The sequence below is a fragment of the Pan paniscus genome, chromosome 10 (assembly GCF_029289425.2).
Source record: "Pan paniscus chromosome 10, NHGRI_mPanPan1-v2.0_pri, whole genome shotgun sequence".
Classification (NCBI taxonomy): Eukaryota; Metazoa; Chordata; class Mammalia; order Primates; family Hominidae; genus Pan; species Pan paniscus.
In genome coordinates this window covers 128,885,140-128,900,066 of record NC_073259.2, presented here as the reverse complement: position 1 = coordinate 128,900,066, position 14,927 = coordinate 128,885,140, and the positions used below count along the sequence as shown (strand labels likewise).

The 14,927-nt window shown below is 39.4% G+C and overlaps 1 protein-coding gene across 3 annotated transcripts in view; it reads left to right on the top strand.

Moving 5' to 3' along the window:
* The window catches only part of SPPL3 (signal peptide peptidase like 3), a 138,356-nt gene that overhangs the window by 76,240 nt on the left and 47,189 nt on the right, over positions 1-14,927 (top strand). For all 3 annotated transcript variants that reach the window (XM_034934655.3, XM_034934656.3, XM_055096258.2), the window contains exon 2: positions 14,082-14,159. In XM_034934655.3, the coding sequence (XP_034790546.1) occupies positions 14,082-14,159 (78 nt within the window). The remainder of the gene's footprint in view (positions 1-14,081; positions 14,160-14,927) is intronic.

The following is a 14,927-nucleotide window of genomic DNA, read 5'->3' as shown; positions in this document are numbered from 1 at the left end:
GTTAAGCTTTCTAGAAATATGTTGTTACAGTAGCTACTTAAGTGTTTTTAAATTGTCTTTTCAAGTGAATAGGGCATGGAAATTTGTTACTGTTTTCTGTGTGAAAAACAATGTCAAAAGTTTAAGAAGGCCAGGCAGCTTCACGCTTGTAATCCCAGCAAGTTGGGAGGCCAATGCTGAAGGATCACTTGAGCCTAGGAGTTCAAGACCAGCCTGGGTAATATGGCAAAACCCCATCTCTACAAAAATTGCAAACAAAAAAAAATTAGCCTGATGTGGTGGCATGCGCCTGTCTCCCCAGCTACTTAGGAGGCTGACGTGGGAGGATCACCTGAGCCCAAGGAGGTCAAGGCTGCAGTGAGCCGTGATCATGCCACTACACTCCAGCCTGGGTGACAGAGTGAGACCTTGTCTCAGAAAAAATAAAAGTTTAAGAAAACCATTGTATTTAAATTGGGCTCTTTGGAAATTAAATTCTACTATAGAACTTACTCTGTAGTATTACTTGTTAAATTCTATATCCGACTGAAGAACACAAGCTTTTAGTATTTAGTATAAGTGAAAAATATAGCCAAATCAGACATCACTAACACTTTTTTGTCTTTTTTGCTAACGTTTCCACCAGAATCCTGTGTTCCATTAAAAAAAATTTTAGTGTTATTTTAAAAACTCAAATAATACAGAAATGTGTAATAGTCCCATTTTTAATAAAAGTGGTTTTATGTGATACATAGGTCTTCAGCTTGCTTCTTCCTAACAATTCTTCGTGCCATTCTTTTAAATTTCTTTGTGGGCTGGGTGTGGTGGCTCACGCCTGTAATCCTAGAACTTTGGGAGGCTGAGGCGGGCAGATCATGAGGTCAGGAGATCGAGACCATCCTGGCTAACACCGTGAAACCCCATCTCTACTAAAAATAGAAAAAATTAGCCGGGCTTGGTGGCGGGCGCCTGTAGTCCCAGCTACTCGGGAGGCTGAGGCAGGAGAATAGTGTGAACCCGGGAGGCGGGGCTTGCAGTGAGCTGAGATTGCGCCACTGCAGTCCAGCCTGGGCGACAGAGTGAGACTCCGTCTCAAAAAAAAAAAAAAAGTCTTTGTGTTAGAGTGAATTATATAAAACACAATGACTGTAGTAAAACAAATAGGTTAATTCGCCCCACTATGTTTCTGTTTTTTCATCTGTACCAAATGGGGATCATAATGGGAAGCACTTAGGACAGTGCTGGGCACATGACTCAGTAAAAGATTGCTGTTACAACTTGGAAAAGGGAATCATCAGCCTATATAGATGATAACCAAAGGCATGAGAGTATACAGTATCACCCAGAGATGAGATGTGGAGTAAGAAGTAAAGAGAACTGATGACAGAGCCCTGATGGGCAGAGGAGAAGGAGAAAGTATGGAGCCAGAGAGCAGGGAAGAATTCCAGTAGGATGTCGTGGGAGCTGGGATAAAATCGTTTCAAGAAAAGGAAGTGGCTACTGTTGTCAGATCCTGCAAGGGGAGCGGGGATATCAAGTAAGATATTGACTGAAGTGTTACTAGATTAAGTAACAACAAGATTGTTGATGATCTTGGGGAGAGCAAATTCCATGGAGTGCTGGGGATAGAAGGCACAGTGTGACAAGGAGATACCAGTGAAGACGGCAAATACAGCCAGATCCCTAGCTTTGGTAGCCCTATGTGAACTGGCCTTTCTTCCTTTTGTTCTCTGTCCTCCCTGCCACCGCCGCCACACCCCCCCGCCCCCCCCCCACACACACACATACTCTCCATCTCTCACAGACACCTTTGTGGGAATATGCTCTAGCTCTTGCTTTTTGTCTCTTGCACGCATGATCACTCACTCTTGCTCTCTCCTCTCTAGCCCAACTGAACTGCTTGACTACTTTGTGAACTCCCAGCAGGTCGCACTGTCACATAGGCCTCCATCCTGAGTTCCTACACCTGTCTGTTTAATTTGGTAACCTGTTTACTTCTTTTTGTCTCCCTGTTAGGCAATTCTTGGTGGGTGGTAGGGGCTGAGTCTTTATCATGGAGTGCCAGTACCTAGCAGAGTCCTCATGCATGTGGTGATACATAAGATAGGACAGAACAGTGACCAGAGGCATTTATTCTAGTTGGAGCTTGTAACAGACATTAGATACTTCAAGATGATGGAGAGATTTGGTTTGATTTTTAGATGTGTTGAATTTGAGGTGACCGTGGTATATGCAGGTAGAAGTGTGCACCCAGGGTCATTGGAGATTTGCTACTGAAATTCAGTCTGTCTAATCCCTCCTTGCTCTGGGGCTCAGGAGACTTTCCTTCTTCAATTTTTTCATCATCCCAGACAGAAACCCTAGTTTGTCCTGATAGAAGTAAGGGATGAACTGTGATTTAAACTCTTAGGCTCCTGTTTGCTTGTCCACAGAATTTGTCACTAGGAGAGGTTAGCCCCCAGGAAATAACTAAATGTCCATCTGTAGCATTCATTTTTAAAAGTCACTGGAAATTTTCTTCTTGAAGTTAGATCTTGGAATCGTAGGGATGCTTTTAAGACTTCGTTTCTAGAATCGTTTCTAAAACTATTATCAGCATTAAATGGCAGGGAATAATCTTTTAATGAAACTGACACAGTAAAAACCAGTTCTTTTAGAGGTTAAGAGCAGTTTTTAAAATTTTCCTTAAGTTTTATAAAAGTTGTTATTGTAAAATATACATAACATACTATTTGAAATTTACCAGTGAACTTTTTCTAAGTGTACAGTTCAGTGGCATTAAGTACATTCACTTATGTTTTGTGCAACAGTCACCGCTATCCATTTCCAGACCTTTTTCATCATCCCAAACAGAAACTCCGTATGCATCAAACAAAAACTCCCCATTCCCTTTCTCTCCAGTCCTGGTATCCGCTATTCTGCTTTCTCTTTCTATGAATTTGCCTAATCTAGGTCTGTCATGTAAGTTGACTCATAACAATATTTGTCTTTTTTTTCTGGTTTATTTCACATAGCATCATGTTTTTGAAGTTGATTTATGTTGTAGCATGTATCAGAATTTTCTTCTTTTTTAAGGATGAATAATATTTGATTGGATGGCTGTACCACAATTTATTTATCCATTCATTCACCGATAGACACTTGGGTTACTTCCACCCAACCCAACCCATTATTCACGGCCCAGCCATTGTGAAAATCGGTGTACAAGTATGTTTGAGTCCCTGCTTTCAGTTATTTGGGGCAAATACCTAGGCTTTATTAAGTTTTATGAGCACATATCCTGAGAGGGTATTTAGATATCCAGTAGCATTTTTCTTATGAAATAGTAATTTCGACCAGCATGTTAACATAGATTTTTGCAAGTTTTTAAGGAGATTTATTTTGTACAAGTTCTAAAGCAGTCTTGGATCATGATAAAAAGATACCTTCAAAAGCTGCATTATAATTTTTTTTTCTGTAAATAAGTCCCTTGGCCAAATAAAAATGCAAAACTGCTTTATCCAGCTTGAACCTATTGGCTTTGTCCGAGGAAACCAGTTGCCTAATTTCTTTCCCTTGCCTTATGTTTGTTGCAGCCAGCCCAGGGCTGTTTCCGGCTGCAGTGAACACAGGAACCACAGTGTGTTGCTGGTTGTGTGCGCAAGTCACGATCAAAAGCGCATGCTTTGGAAACTATGATGTGAGGACCTGTCTTAGAGGATAATTCATAGGAAAAAGTTGAAGCATATTGCCATCGAAGCCTTTAATGTAGGGTCTTCTTTCTGTTTCAATCCCTCCCCCCGCCCCCAGCAATAAATCCTTTCTTATCTATCCTAGGCAATAAGATGTATTTGAAAACAAAATTACTCCAGATCATCTTTACTGCCTTGAAGACTAATACCTTTCTTTCATATGAATTTGCTCAGTCAGCAGATTTTGTATCTCTGATGGAAGTAATCATTTTTTCATTGTACTAGTCTTGGTAAAATATAAAATATTAACATATAGTATATTTCATATATGTCTTTCCATGAAATATTTTGTGATAATGCAGGGATAATATTTTGATATTTTTGTGGAGATGGGGTCTCCATATGTTTTTCAGGTTGGTCTTGAACTACTAGGCTCAAGCAGTCCTCCTGCCCCAGCCTCCCAGAGTGTTGGGATTACAGGCGTGAGCCACTGCGCCCAGCCTTAAGTAACTATTTTATTTACTACTTGTACCTTGCACGTAAATGGTTAAATTTAATGTATTAAATTTTTATTTCATAACATACCTATTCTGTTATTAAGCTTGCAATACATATTTGGTTTTTTCCTTTAAAATATGGGGAAATGTGGAAAACAGTGATCTCCAACATTATAATGTTAGACTAATATTTTTAGATAGGCCGGGCGCGGTGGCTCACGCCTGTAATCCCAGCACTTTGGGAGGCCGAGGCGGGCAGATCACAAGGTCAGGAGATCGAGACCATCCTGGCTAACATGGTGAAGCCCCGTCTCTACTAAAAAATAGAAAAAATTAGCCGGACGTGGTGGCAGGCGCCTGTAGTCCCAGCTACTCAGGAGGCTGAGGCAGGAGAATGGCGTGAACCTGGGAGGCGGAGCTTGCAGTGAGCCAAGGTTGTACCATTGCACTCCAGCCTGGGTGACAGAGCGAGACTCTTGTCTCACAGAAAAAAAAAAAAAAAAAAAAAAAAAAATTTAGATAAAGATACAAATTAAGTCCTATTTCAACATATTTCCATAAAGGGAAAAATGAACATTTCTGTAAGCATGGAATACAAGTTTTTTTGCATATAATTTTTAAATTTGAAATTTTGGATAGCAAAAAAATTCTAACAACTTTTGGTGTTTTGTGATCTGTAAGAATTGCATGTGAGAAGCTGTTAGCAGTTTGCATAGCCAGAGGTTATGGGTAAAGGTAGAAGGCAGCAATTCCCGAAATGTGGCTCATGGACCATGGGAGATTCCTGAGACCCTGTCATGGGGTCCATAGGGTCATACGGTTTTCATAGTACTACTAACATTTCTTGTCTTTTTCATTTTCGTACCTTTTTTCTCATGGTGGCAAAGCAATGGTGGGTAAAACCTCTGGTGCGCCCTCACCTGAATCAAGGCAGTGGCACCAGGCGGTCCCGGTAATCATGGTGTTCTCCATCACCAGGCACACAGCTTATCTTCTGAAATGCCATTTACACTTAGAATGTTCTTGACGAAGCAGTAAAAGTTCCTTTTGTTAAGTTTTAACCCTTGAGTACACTAAGTGATAAAATGGAAATTTTTAATGATAAAATGGAAAATTTCCACAAAGCACTTCTGCTGTATTCCAAAGTACCATTGGTTATCTTGAGGAAACCACTTGTGCAGTCATTTGAGATGCTAACTGAACTAGATTTGTTTAAAATTGGAATACCATTTTTACTTGAAAGGATGACTGTTGGGCATATTTGGCAGATAGTTTCTCAAAAACGAATCAAGTGAGCCTGTCACTTAAAGGGAAAAAAAGTGTTTTTATCAATGATAAAATTTGAGCTTTCAAGTGAAAATAGAATTTTTGAAAATTTGTATTTGCTACCATAAGCCCCAAGAATGGTACTAACAATATGATTTTTCAGATATTGTATAATGAAAAGAGAGAACATCTGGAACAGCGGCATAACTCAGCAAATCAGTATCTTCCAGATTACCAATGCATGATGTTACAAAATCATCCATGGGTAAAAGGTTCACACAAAGTTCAGGATAGTCCAGTGAATTTTAATGTAATATAGTAAAATTCAAAAAAATCCGTTGAGATAGTTTCAAATTCCACATTGCAGTAAACCTTTAAGAAATTACCACTTGTTGAATTTTAGTGTAGTATCAAAGAACAATATTGATAGTTATCTGAAAAGGCTATGAAGTACTCCTTCTTTTCCAACTATCCATCTGTGTAAAGCTGGATTTTTTTCCCCATAGAGTTCAGTTCAAACAACATATGGCAGTAGATGGAATGCAGAAGCTGATATGAGAATCCAGCTATCTTCCATTTAAGCTAGACATTAAAGAGGTTTGCAAACATGTGAAGAATGTCCCTTGTCTCACTTAATTTTTTTGTTGTGTTTTGTTTTGGAAAATAGATACTTGCCCTTTAAAAAATGTTATTTATGTTAACATGTAATGGTTTTATTATGTATAAATAATATTTTAACTTTTTCTCAGTTTTAATTTAATACGGTAAATATCACTAACCCACATGTACTAAAGCTCTTTGGGAGTCCTCAATTTTAAGAGTGTAAATTGTTCTGCAACCACAAAGTTAGAGAAGTGCTGGTCTAAGGCAATGTCTGTGCAGTGTTAGAATAGTAGTTGCTTGGTTTTGGGGTGGACAAGAATGCTTTCATTGTATAGCTGGAAGGCTGACACATAGAACACGTTATAGAACAGTACTCTCTGTGTCTCAGTTTGGCATGATTTTTAGCAGGATATGTGTTATAAGCACTTGCTGGTAAAGTAGCTCGAAATAGATGTTTGACTGTAGAGCAGTTACTAAAATCCAGCATGGTTCTAAAAATCTTAGGGCTTAGAGTTTAGTCTTGTATATGAGAGACATTTCTGGTAACTCTTTGTCTATTAAGGTAAAGGCTTGCAGGAATGTAGTTAAAGAAGTAGTGGTCTTCATAATGAATATATAAAATATTTCAACTCAACAGCTGGCCTATGCTGATACATCAGTTGACAAAGTCTTCAAGACTGTTTTCAATACATTTGGCTAACCTGATTTTGGCGTGTCTCAAATGCATGTATTTAGTTTCTTTCTGTGTTTCAGTAAGAATTCCTTTATCTCAGAATAGAGTAGTTCCTGTCTTTCATGTCCGCCCAGAGCCTCTGGGAACAGACACCTCAGTAGGAGGGCCTGAAGAATGACGCATTTCTGTTGATGCTTTGGTAGAGTCTGAAATGTAGGATAGGGAGAGACTGTGAAATAAGATTGTTGGGCTTTGATTTCCTATTATTGGCCAGACTTACCCACCCTTTTTCCTTGGAATACCTTTTCTTCCCTGTCTACTCCATTTATCATAGTCTTACCCCAGATCCCCAAACCCCAGCTCCTGTAGTAAAATCTGTGTCTATTTCTGAAATGCTGATGAAGGCTTGCTTTCTTTGTGTGGGCAAAGAACAGAATAGAGGATGATACAGGAGGGGCCCTTTTCCTCCCTGTCGTTACCAGCAGTGAAAACCTTTAGACATTTTTGAAACCGCTCTGTGCTCATTTTTATGAGCTTGTAGAGTAGGTGAAAAGTGAGCCTACTTCAGGAGACCAAGGGCATAAACAAATATGGGATAAAGCAGTCTAGCAGAGGGAAAATGAAGAGTTTGTAAGTTAGCCTTAAGGCTGGCCACATTTTTTAAAAAGACCCTAGGGAAGAATTTCCCATGGGTTGAATAAACGAACCAGAGTTGCTACCCAGGGTAAGATGATGGCTTACCTTCATATATGTCTACTGGTATAATGTAAGATTTTATATTAAGCCATTTTTAAATCTGTAAATATTGGGTGATTAAAAGAGGAAAATACCAATTTTAGTCACCTGGAAACAGGGTCATCTGTGGCAGTGCCTCTTTGGCTATGTCAATGATGGGCAACATGAAAGATGGAAAGAGTATTTCTGGTAATATTTCTGTTTTTGAAAGCAAAACAATATAAAAATACAGACTTTTTAAATTTTTTTGAGACAGGGTCTCGCTCTGTCACTCAGGCTGAAGTGCAGTGGCACGATCATGGCTCATTGCAACCTGAAACTTGTGGGCTCAAAGGATCCTCCTACCTCAGCCTCCCAAGTAGCTGGAACTACAGGCGCGCCCCACCATGCCTGGCTGATTTTTTTTTTTTTTTAATTTTTCATAGAGTCACATCTCATTTGTTGCCCAGGCTGGTCTTGAACTCCTGGGCTCAAGCAATCCTCCCACCTCGGACTCCTAGAGTGTCAGAATTACAGGCATGAGCCACCACACCCAGCCAAAACCTAGACCCTTGAAAAATAAAAATTAATTCGGCCTTCAAGTTTATCTGGGCCCAAAGAGGATTTTATAGATAATAGAAAGATATAAAGGATTGCCCAGGGAGGATTACATAGCTAATTACTGTATAATTACAGATAGAAACTTCAGTTTGTCATCCAGTTTTGGGCAGATATTGAAGTCAATTTGAGAGACTCTGGAATTAGGCTACCTAAGATCAGAAGTGCATCTGGCTCTTGATCTTAAAAAACACTAATAATCACAGAGATTCACAGTTCTCCAGCCCTGGGCAACATTGTGAAACCCTGTCTCTACAAAAAATACAAAAATTAGCTGGCTGTGGTGGCACACACCTGCAGTCCTGGCTGCTTGGGAGGCTGAGGTGGGAGGATTGCTTGAGTCCAGGAGTTGGAGGTTTCACTGAGCCAAGACCGTGCCACTGCACTCCAGCTTAAGCAACAGGTGAAACCCTATCTCCAAAAAGAAACAACAACAACAAAAACTTTTATAATGATAGTTTGAATTGAAAATAGTATATGAAATTTCAAATAACATCATAAAATAAGCTATAACTTCTAGTTATGTGATATTTGGTAAAGTTTGCAAAATTGTTAGAACTTTTTAAGATCTTAGTATAAATTATAAAATACCATGTACAATATTAGGGGTGAACTTTAACCAGATTTTCTTGTATAGGTTTATTTGAAAGCTAAAACAAAACTTAAGTTAGAAGAAACCATTACACATCTGAACAGTTTTTTTGAAATCAGGCATTTAGTTCTGCAGTGGGGGACATGCTCACTGCCAGGATATGGAGGTGAGATCTGGCAACCTTAGTCACACTCTTATATTTTGCACATGGTCAAACCTTCATCTAGAAAAACAGACTATGAAGAAAGTCAGTAGCTACAGCTCCTCAGAGGCTGGAGCACACCGCAGAAGATCTGTCAGGGAGGAGCTGGTTTTTGAAAATTTAATCCAGGCCAGGTGTGGTGGCTCACGCATGTAATCCTGGCATTTTGGGAGGCTGAGGTGGGTGGATCACCTGAGGTCAGGAGTTTGAGACCAGCCTGGGCAACATGACAAAACCCTGTCTCTAATAAAAATACCAAAAATTAGCTGGGCATGGTGGCGGACTCCTGTGATTCCAGCTACTTGGGAGGCTGAGGCAGGAGAATTTTGCTTGAACCCAGGAGGCGGAGGTTGCAGTGAGCCGAGATCGCACCATTGCACTCCAGACTGGGCAACAGAGCGAGACTCTGTCTCAAAAAAAAAAAAAAATTCCAGACTTCCAGAAGTCTGAGGTTAAGAGTTTCTAGAGAGTCTCCTCCATTGATTTGAGAGATGTAGCAAAATAATTAAACAATAGTATCAGACTTTAAGGCAGTGAATTTGGGAAGTGTAGATATTTAATCTGCCTTGAGGGTAGTGACAATATGCTTCAAAATACAAAGGATACAAAAACAAAGTCATCCAAGTAAGACACCATCAGAAGAAAAGTTCCTCAGACGAAAGCCGCTCTTGTTTTTTTATAGCTCTGGAGTCTGGAGAGAACTTTAAATTGCCTTTTAAAAATACCTGCTGACCTTTAAGCATAAAAAAGAAAAGCTGCTCAATCTCACTTTAATTTTTAAATTTTAATTACAATTTTAATGCAAATAAAAACCATACTGAGATACCAGTTTTCATCTCTCAGATGGGTAAAAATTCAAAAGTTAGACAGTACTCACTTTGGAAGGTAGGAACATTGAGTTCATTACGAATGAGAGTGTGAAATGGTGTAACCTCTCTGTAGGGCACTTTGGCAACATCTATCAAATTGCAAGTGCATTTCCCCTTTGAGCCAGCAATCTGACTTTGAGGAATGTTATACAAATAGGTCATTTCATGTGTGTGCAATGCAGGTGTAATTTACAAGGCCCATTACTACAGAATTACTTGTTAACAGCAGAGTTTTTGGAAACAACCCCAGTGTCCACCTGTAAGGAACTTGTTCTTAAAACAAAACAAAACAAAACAAAAACTGTGGGGCATCTACACAATGGACTGTCATGCTGATGTTTAAAAGAAAATTTTAAAAAGGAAGTTCTCCACATCCTGATACAGAAAGATTTCTAGGCTATATTGTAAAAGGGGGTAGAGGGAGATACTGAGCAGTATATTTAATATTCTACCTATTTCATAAGAAGTGGTGAGAAATAATGTTCTTATATTGTATGTTTACTCCAAAAGGCTAAATAAGAAACTAAAAAATGTGGTTATTTAAAAGTTGTTATCTAAAAATGACTGAGAGGGTGGGGGTTGGGTGATGACTAGATGGGAGTAAGACCTCTGTGTATGTACTTTTTAATATACGTTTGATTTTTGTATGAATATATAACCTAGTCATAATTTTTTTTAATTTTAAGAAAATGTTCCTTCTTGTTTTCAGAATTTTGGAAGATGTGTGCAAAGATTATGTCACACAGCAAGAAACATAATTTTAGAATAAAGAGAAATTGATGAAGTTCATTTTCCTAATACATGATACACGATAGCTCAGATATCTCTTGGTATGTGAGCCTTGTCTACATAATCTGGTTGTTCAAAAGAGGACCCTGGACAGCCACAGCTGCATCATTGCTGGATGGGACCCAAGAGAGAGGCTCGAGTGGCCCTCATGTCTCCTACCTTACCTTTCTCCACTCCCCAGCTGACTGAAATTTAGGAAAAGGTAGCACCCCTGTGAGGTGCTGTGAAACAGAATTCGTGATCCAAAACATATATTCTTGTATTCATCTGCCTCTAGTAGTTTTAATTGTATTCAAATTGTCTTACCATCTCAAAGCCTGGTGTGGGGGGAAGAGAGAAGGATACAATATACCTATCATTCCAGCTTCATAATTTTAAAAAGTTTGCCTTTTTTTGGTGTATCCCTCCCATGTTTTATTTTCTTAGAGTATTTTAAAGTAAATCTTAAATCATATTATTTCACCTGTTAAAAGATAAACTTAGGTTTAACTTTTGGAGAGTTTTTTTGAGCAGTGTCTCATGCATCAGGCAGCACCAGATCACAAGTGGATCACAGCTCCTTGGAGGGGGCCTGAGGGCAAAACCTTTATAAAGCTTTTGCAGAAGCAAAAGAAAGAAAATACTTGATTGGTTAAAGTAGAAAGTCTCTTGTAGAGATTAGTTGGCAGTTTCTGATTGGTAAAGCCCCTGGTTAGGTTTGATTGGCAGTTTCTGATGGGTTGAGTTACTCTGAGTTGGATTTCAGTTGGCTTCCTTAGGAACCCAAGACACTGGAGCCATCTCAGCCTAATGGACTCCCCAGTTCATTTTTTTTTTTTTAACATACCCATAAATACTTCAGGATGTATCTGTAATAATTAAGGATCACGCCGGGTGCAGTGGATCCTTAGCCTGTAATCCCAGCACTTTGAAAGGCCAAGGCGGGTGGATCACTTGAGGTCACGAGTTTGAGACCAGCCTGGCCAACATGATGAAACCCCGTCTCCTACTAAAAATACAAAAAATTAGCTGGGCGTGGTGGGGGGGCGCCTGTAACCCCAGCTTCTCAGCAGGCTGAAGCAGGAAAATTGCTTGAACCTAGGAGGTGGAGGTTGCAGTGAGCCGAGATCGTGCCATTGCACTCCAGGCTGGGCAACAAGAGTGAAACTCCGTCTCAAAAAAAAAAAAAGCTGAGGATCCAAAAGCCTGCCATTATAGACCACAGCAGTGTATCATGAAAGTTTATTATATGTCTTATTTTTTACAACGATTAAAGGAAATGTAATGTCCTCCTCTGTATGCATCAGTCTTTCCTCACGAGGTTAATTTCCAGTCAGCATCAGAAAAGGTTGAGCATCTCTCACCTTGAAAAAAAAAATAATGTTTTAAGACCTCCCTTATCCTTATATTTACACTCCAGCTGCCGTTCTTTTCCCTGCACTTTTCAAAATACTGTCTTCATTTCCTTAGCTTTAACTTCTCACCCAATTTCAATCTGACTCCATCCTCACCACTTTACCCAGTGGTCACTCCAGTTGTCTTTCTTGACCTCTCAGCAGCATTCATGGTTGGCAGCGTCTCCCTCCTAATGCAGTGATGTGAATTGAGTATTTAATGTGTTATGTTCTTTATATGAATATGAATTCCTCATTTAATCCTTTAACAACTGTTTGAGGTTGTCATTCCCCATTTTACAGATGAAAAGCTGAAGCTTAGAGAGGCTAAGTAACTGGCTTAGCTACTAGTAAGTGGTAGAGCAAGGGATTAAATTCAGGCCACATTTAATTCTGCTGCCTTTCTGAAATAACCTACTCTTCTGGGTTTTCCTTCTCTGTCTCTCTTTCATCTTGGTTTTCTTTGCAGTTCCTTCTTCTACCTGATCTTTAAATTTGGAGATTTCCCAGGCCTTGATCCTAGGTCCTCTTTTCACTGCTGTGAGGCATTCACACACACCTATGGCTTCAGTTACCATGTGGAAGGTGATGAGCTCTCAGTATATATACATCTTCAGCTCAGAACGGTTTCAATATCCACTTGTCTCCTCAGTACATTCAAACCTTAGCTTAAAATCTGTTCCTCTGGCCAGGCGCAGTGGCTCACGCCTGTAATCCCAACACTTTGGGAGGCCAAGGTGGGTGGATTGCTTGAGGTCAGGAGTTCGAGACCAGCCTGACCAACATGGTAAAACCCCATCTCTACTAAAAATACAAAAATTAGCCAGGCTTGGTGCATGCCTGTAATCCCAGCTACTCGAGAGACTGAGGCAAGAGAATCGCTTGAACCCAGGAGGCGGAGGTTGCAGTGAAACGAGATCATGCCACTGCACTCCAGACTGGGTAACAGAGCAAGACTCTGTCTCAAAAAAAAAAAAAAAATCTGTTCCTCCTATGTTACTTTTTTTTTTTTTTTTTCGCTAAATGGTACAAACCCAGCTAAGCGGAAACCTAGGGATCACCGCAATTCTTCCCTCTGCTGGTTCCCATAAACAATCACCAGGTCCTGTTTATTGTGTCCTGTGTCTCTCTAAATCATCTTCCTCCCTAAGGAAAGCTCCCCTGTTCTTAGACTGCATCCACCTAATATACATTATCATAGTACCCTATACTTCTCTTTCTCTCTTTTGTAACATTCTTCATGATTATATTCATTCAGTTATGTTCATTTTTTTATTTATTTAGGGTGAAATTGTTCATTTCTTTAGAAAAGACATTTAGGCAGAGACCAAGGCATTCTTATTTATTACTGTATATCCCAGTGGCTAGCAGAGTGCCTGGCATGTAAGCAGTATTAAATACTTTGCTGAATGGAAATTAAACAACAACAACAAAAAAAACCTGCTAAGGTTTGTTTTAGGAAAATCCCTGACAAATAAGAATGGGTAATGTGGAGGGTGAACTCATGGAGACAGCCTTTAAAACAAGATTTCCAATAGCCGAGCCATAGAAGGGAGCTAACAAATTGGCAGTGGGATTAGGAGAAATAGGGTAGTTCGGGATGTGGAAGTAAGAGAAAGAAAGGGCTGTCAAGAAGGCAGCAGATTTTTAGCTTTGGCAGCTGAGGGGATGGTGACACCATTCCTTGAGAGGATCAGCTAAGATGGAGAGAGTATTTGCGGTGGACTTGTTGACTTTGAAGAACCTCCTGTAGGCCATCTAGATGGAGAAAATCAATAGGCAGTTAGAAAAATGGAAATGGGGAATTCAGGAGATGCAGGCTTTACCTCATCACCGAGCAAAACCAGTAAAATACTATTAGTGATTGAAATGTAACTGGATAAAAGTCTGATTATTGAGACTTTTGCCATTGGCACAGATTTGGTAGATATTTTGATACTTTTTAAATTGGGGGTGGATGTTGTAAACATATACAGAGATGGGATTTTTGCATTGATGTCATTTTACATGCTGTAAATATTTACTAGTAATAGCTGTAAACCTACCAATTTATTCTTCATGTTAAACTAGCAAATCTCATTTTAATTGTGTTATTTTGTTAATGCTAATTTATACCTTTTTTCCTTCTTAAAGATAAAAACAAAGCTCAGTGGGGTTTATAGAACTCCATTAGACTGTAAGCTCCATTAGGACTCACTGCATGTGATTTAAATTTTTTTCCTCTTATTTCTCTAGGGCCTATTCCCTGGTGGATTCCAGTCAAGTGTCTACATTTCTGATTTCCATTCTTCTTATAGTCTATGGTAGTTTCAGGTAAGATGTTCTCAAATGGGGTTGATTTAAGTGGGAGGTGGAAGAAGGAAGCATTGCTCTGAAAGTGCTGGTACCAAAACTTACTCTGTGAAGAAAAACAGGACTTCGGCAGGATTTGACTCAGAATAGAGAGTTCTGCTATTTGTTCTTTAACTGGCTGCTGTTAAACACTTCTTCATTGTGCTTATGAGTTTAGCATGTTAATGCTTACATGTAAAAACTAATTGCTTAAAATGCTGGTTCTGAAATTAATCACCTAATCCACTCTTTATTAAGAAGGTTAAGGAGAGAGTCTTTGACAATGATTCTAGAGTCTCAAAGGGAACAAAGAGTTTAAATGGAAGGACAATTTGAAATATGAAAAAAAAAACTACTAAATATCCATGTAATAAAATGACAAAGAGAACATTTCATGTTTTTTTTTTTCTAACCAAAAATGAAAGTATAGTCACAAAACTTTAGTAGGCTTACGAAGACCAGGGAAACCAAAGTAAAACTGTACCCAGGATGCTAATAAAGTTCTTAATCTTTGGCCGGGCACAGTGCGGTATGCCTATAATCCCAGCACTTCGGGAGGCTGAGACAGGAGGATTACTTGAGCCCAGGGCCAGGAGTTCAAGACTAGCCTGGGCAACATAGCAAGACCCCGTCTCTACAAAAAATATTTTTTAAAGAAATTAGCCAGGCATGATGGTAGTGCCTATGGTCCCAGCTACTCAGGAGACTAAGGCAGAAGAAGGATCACTTAAGCCCAGGAGATTGAGGATA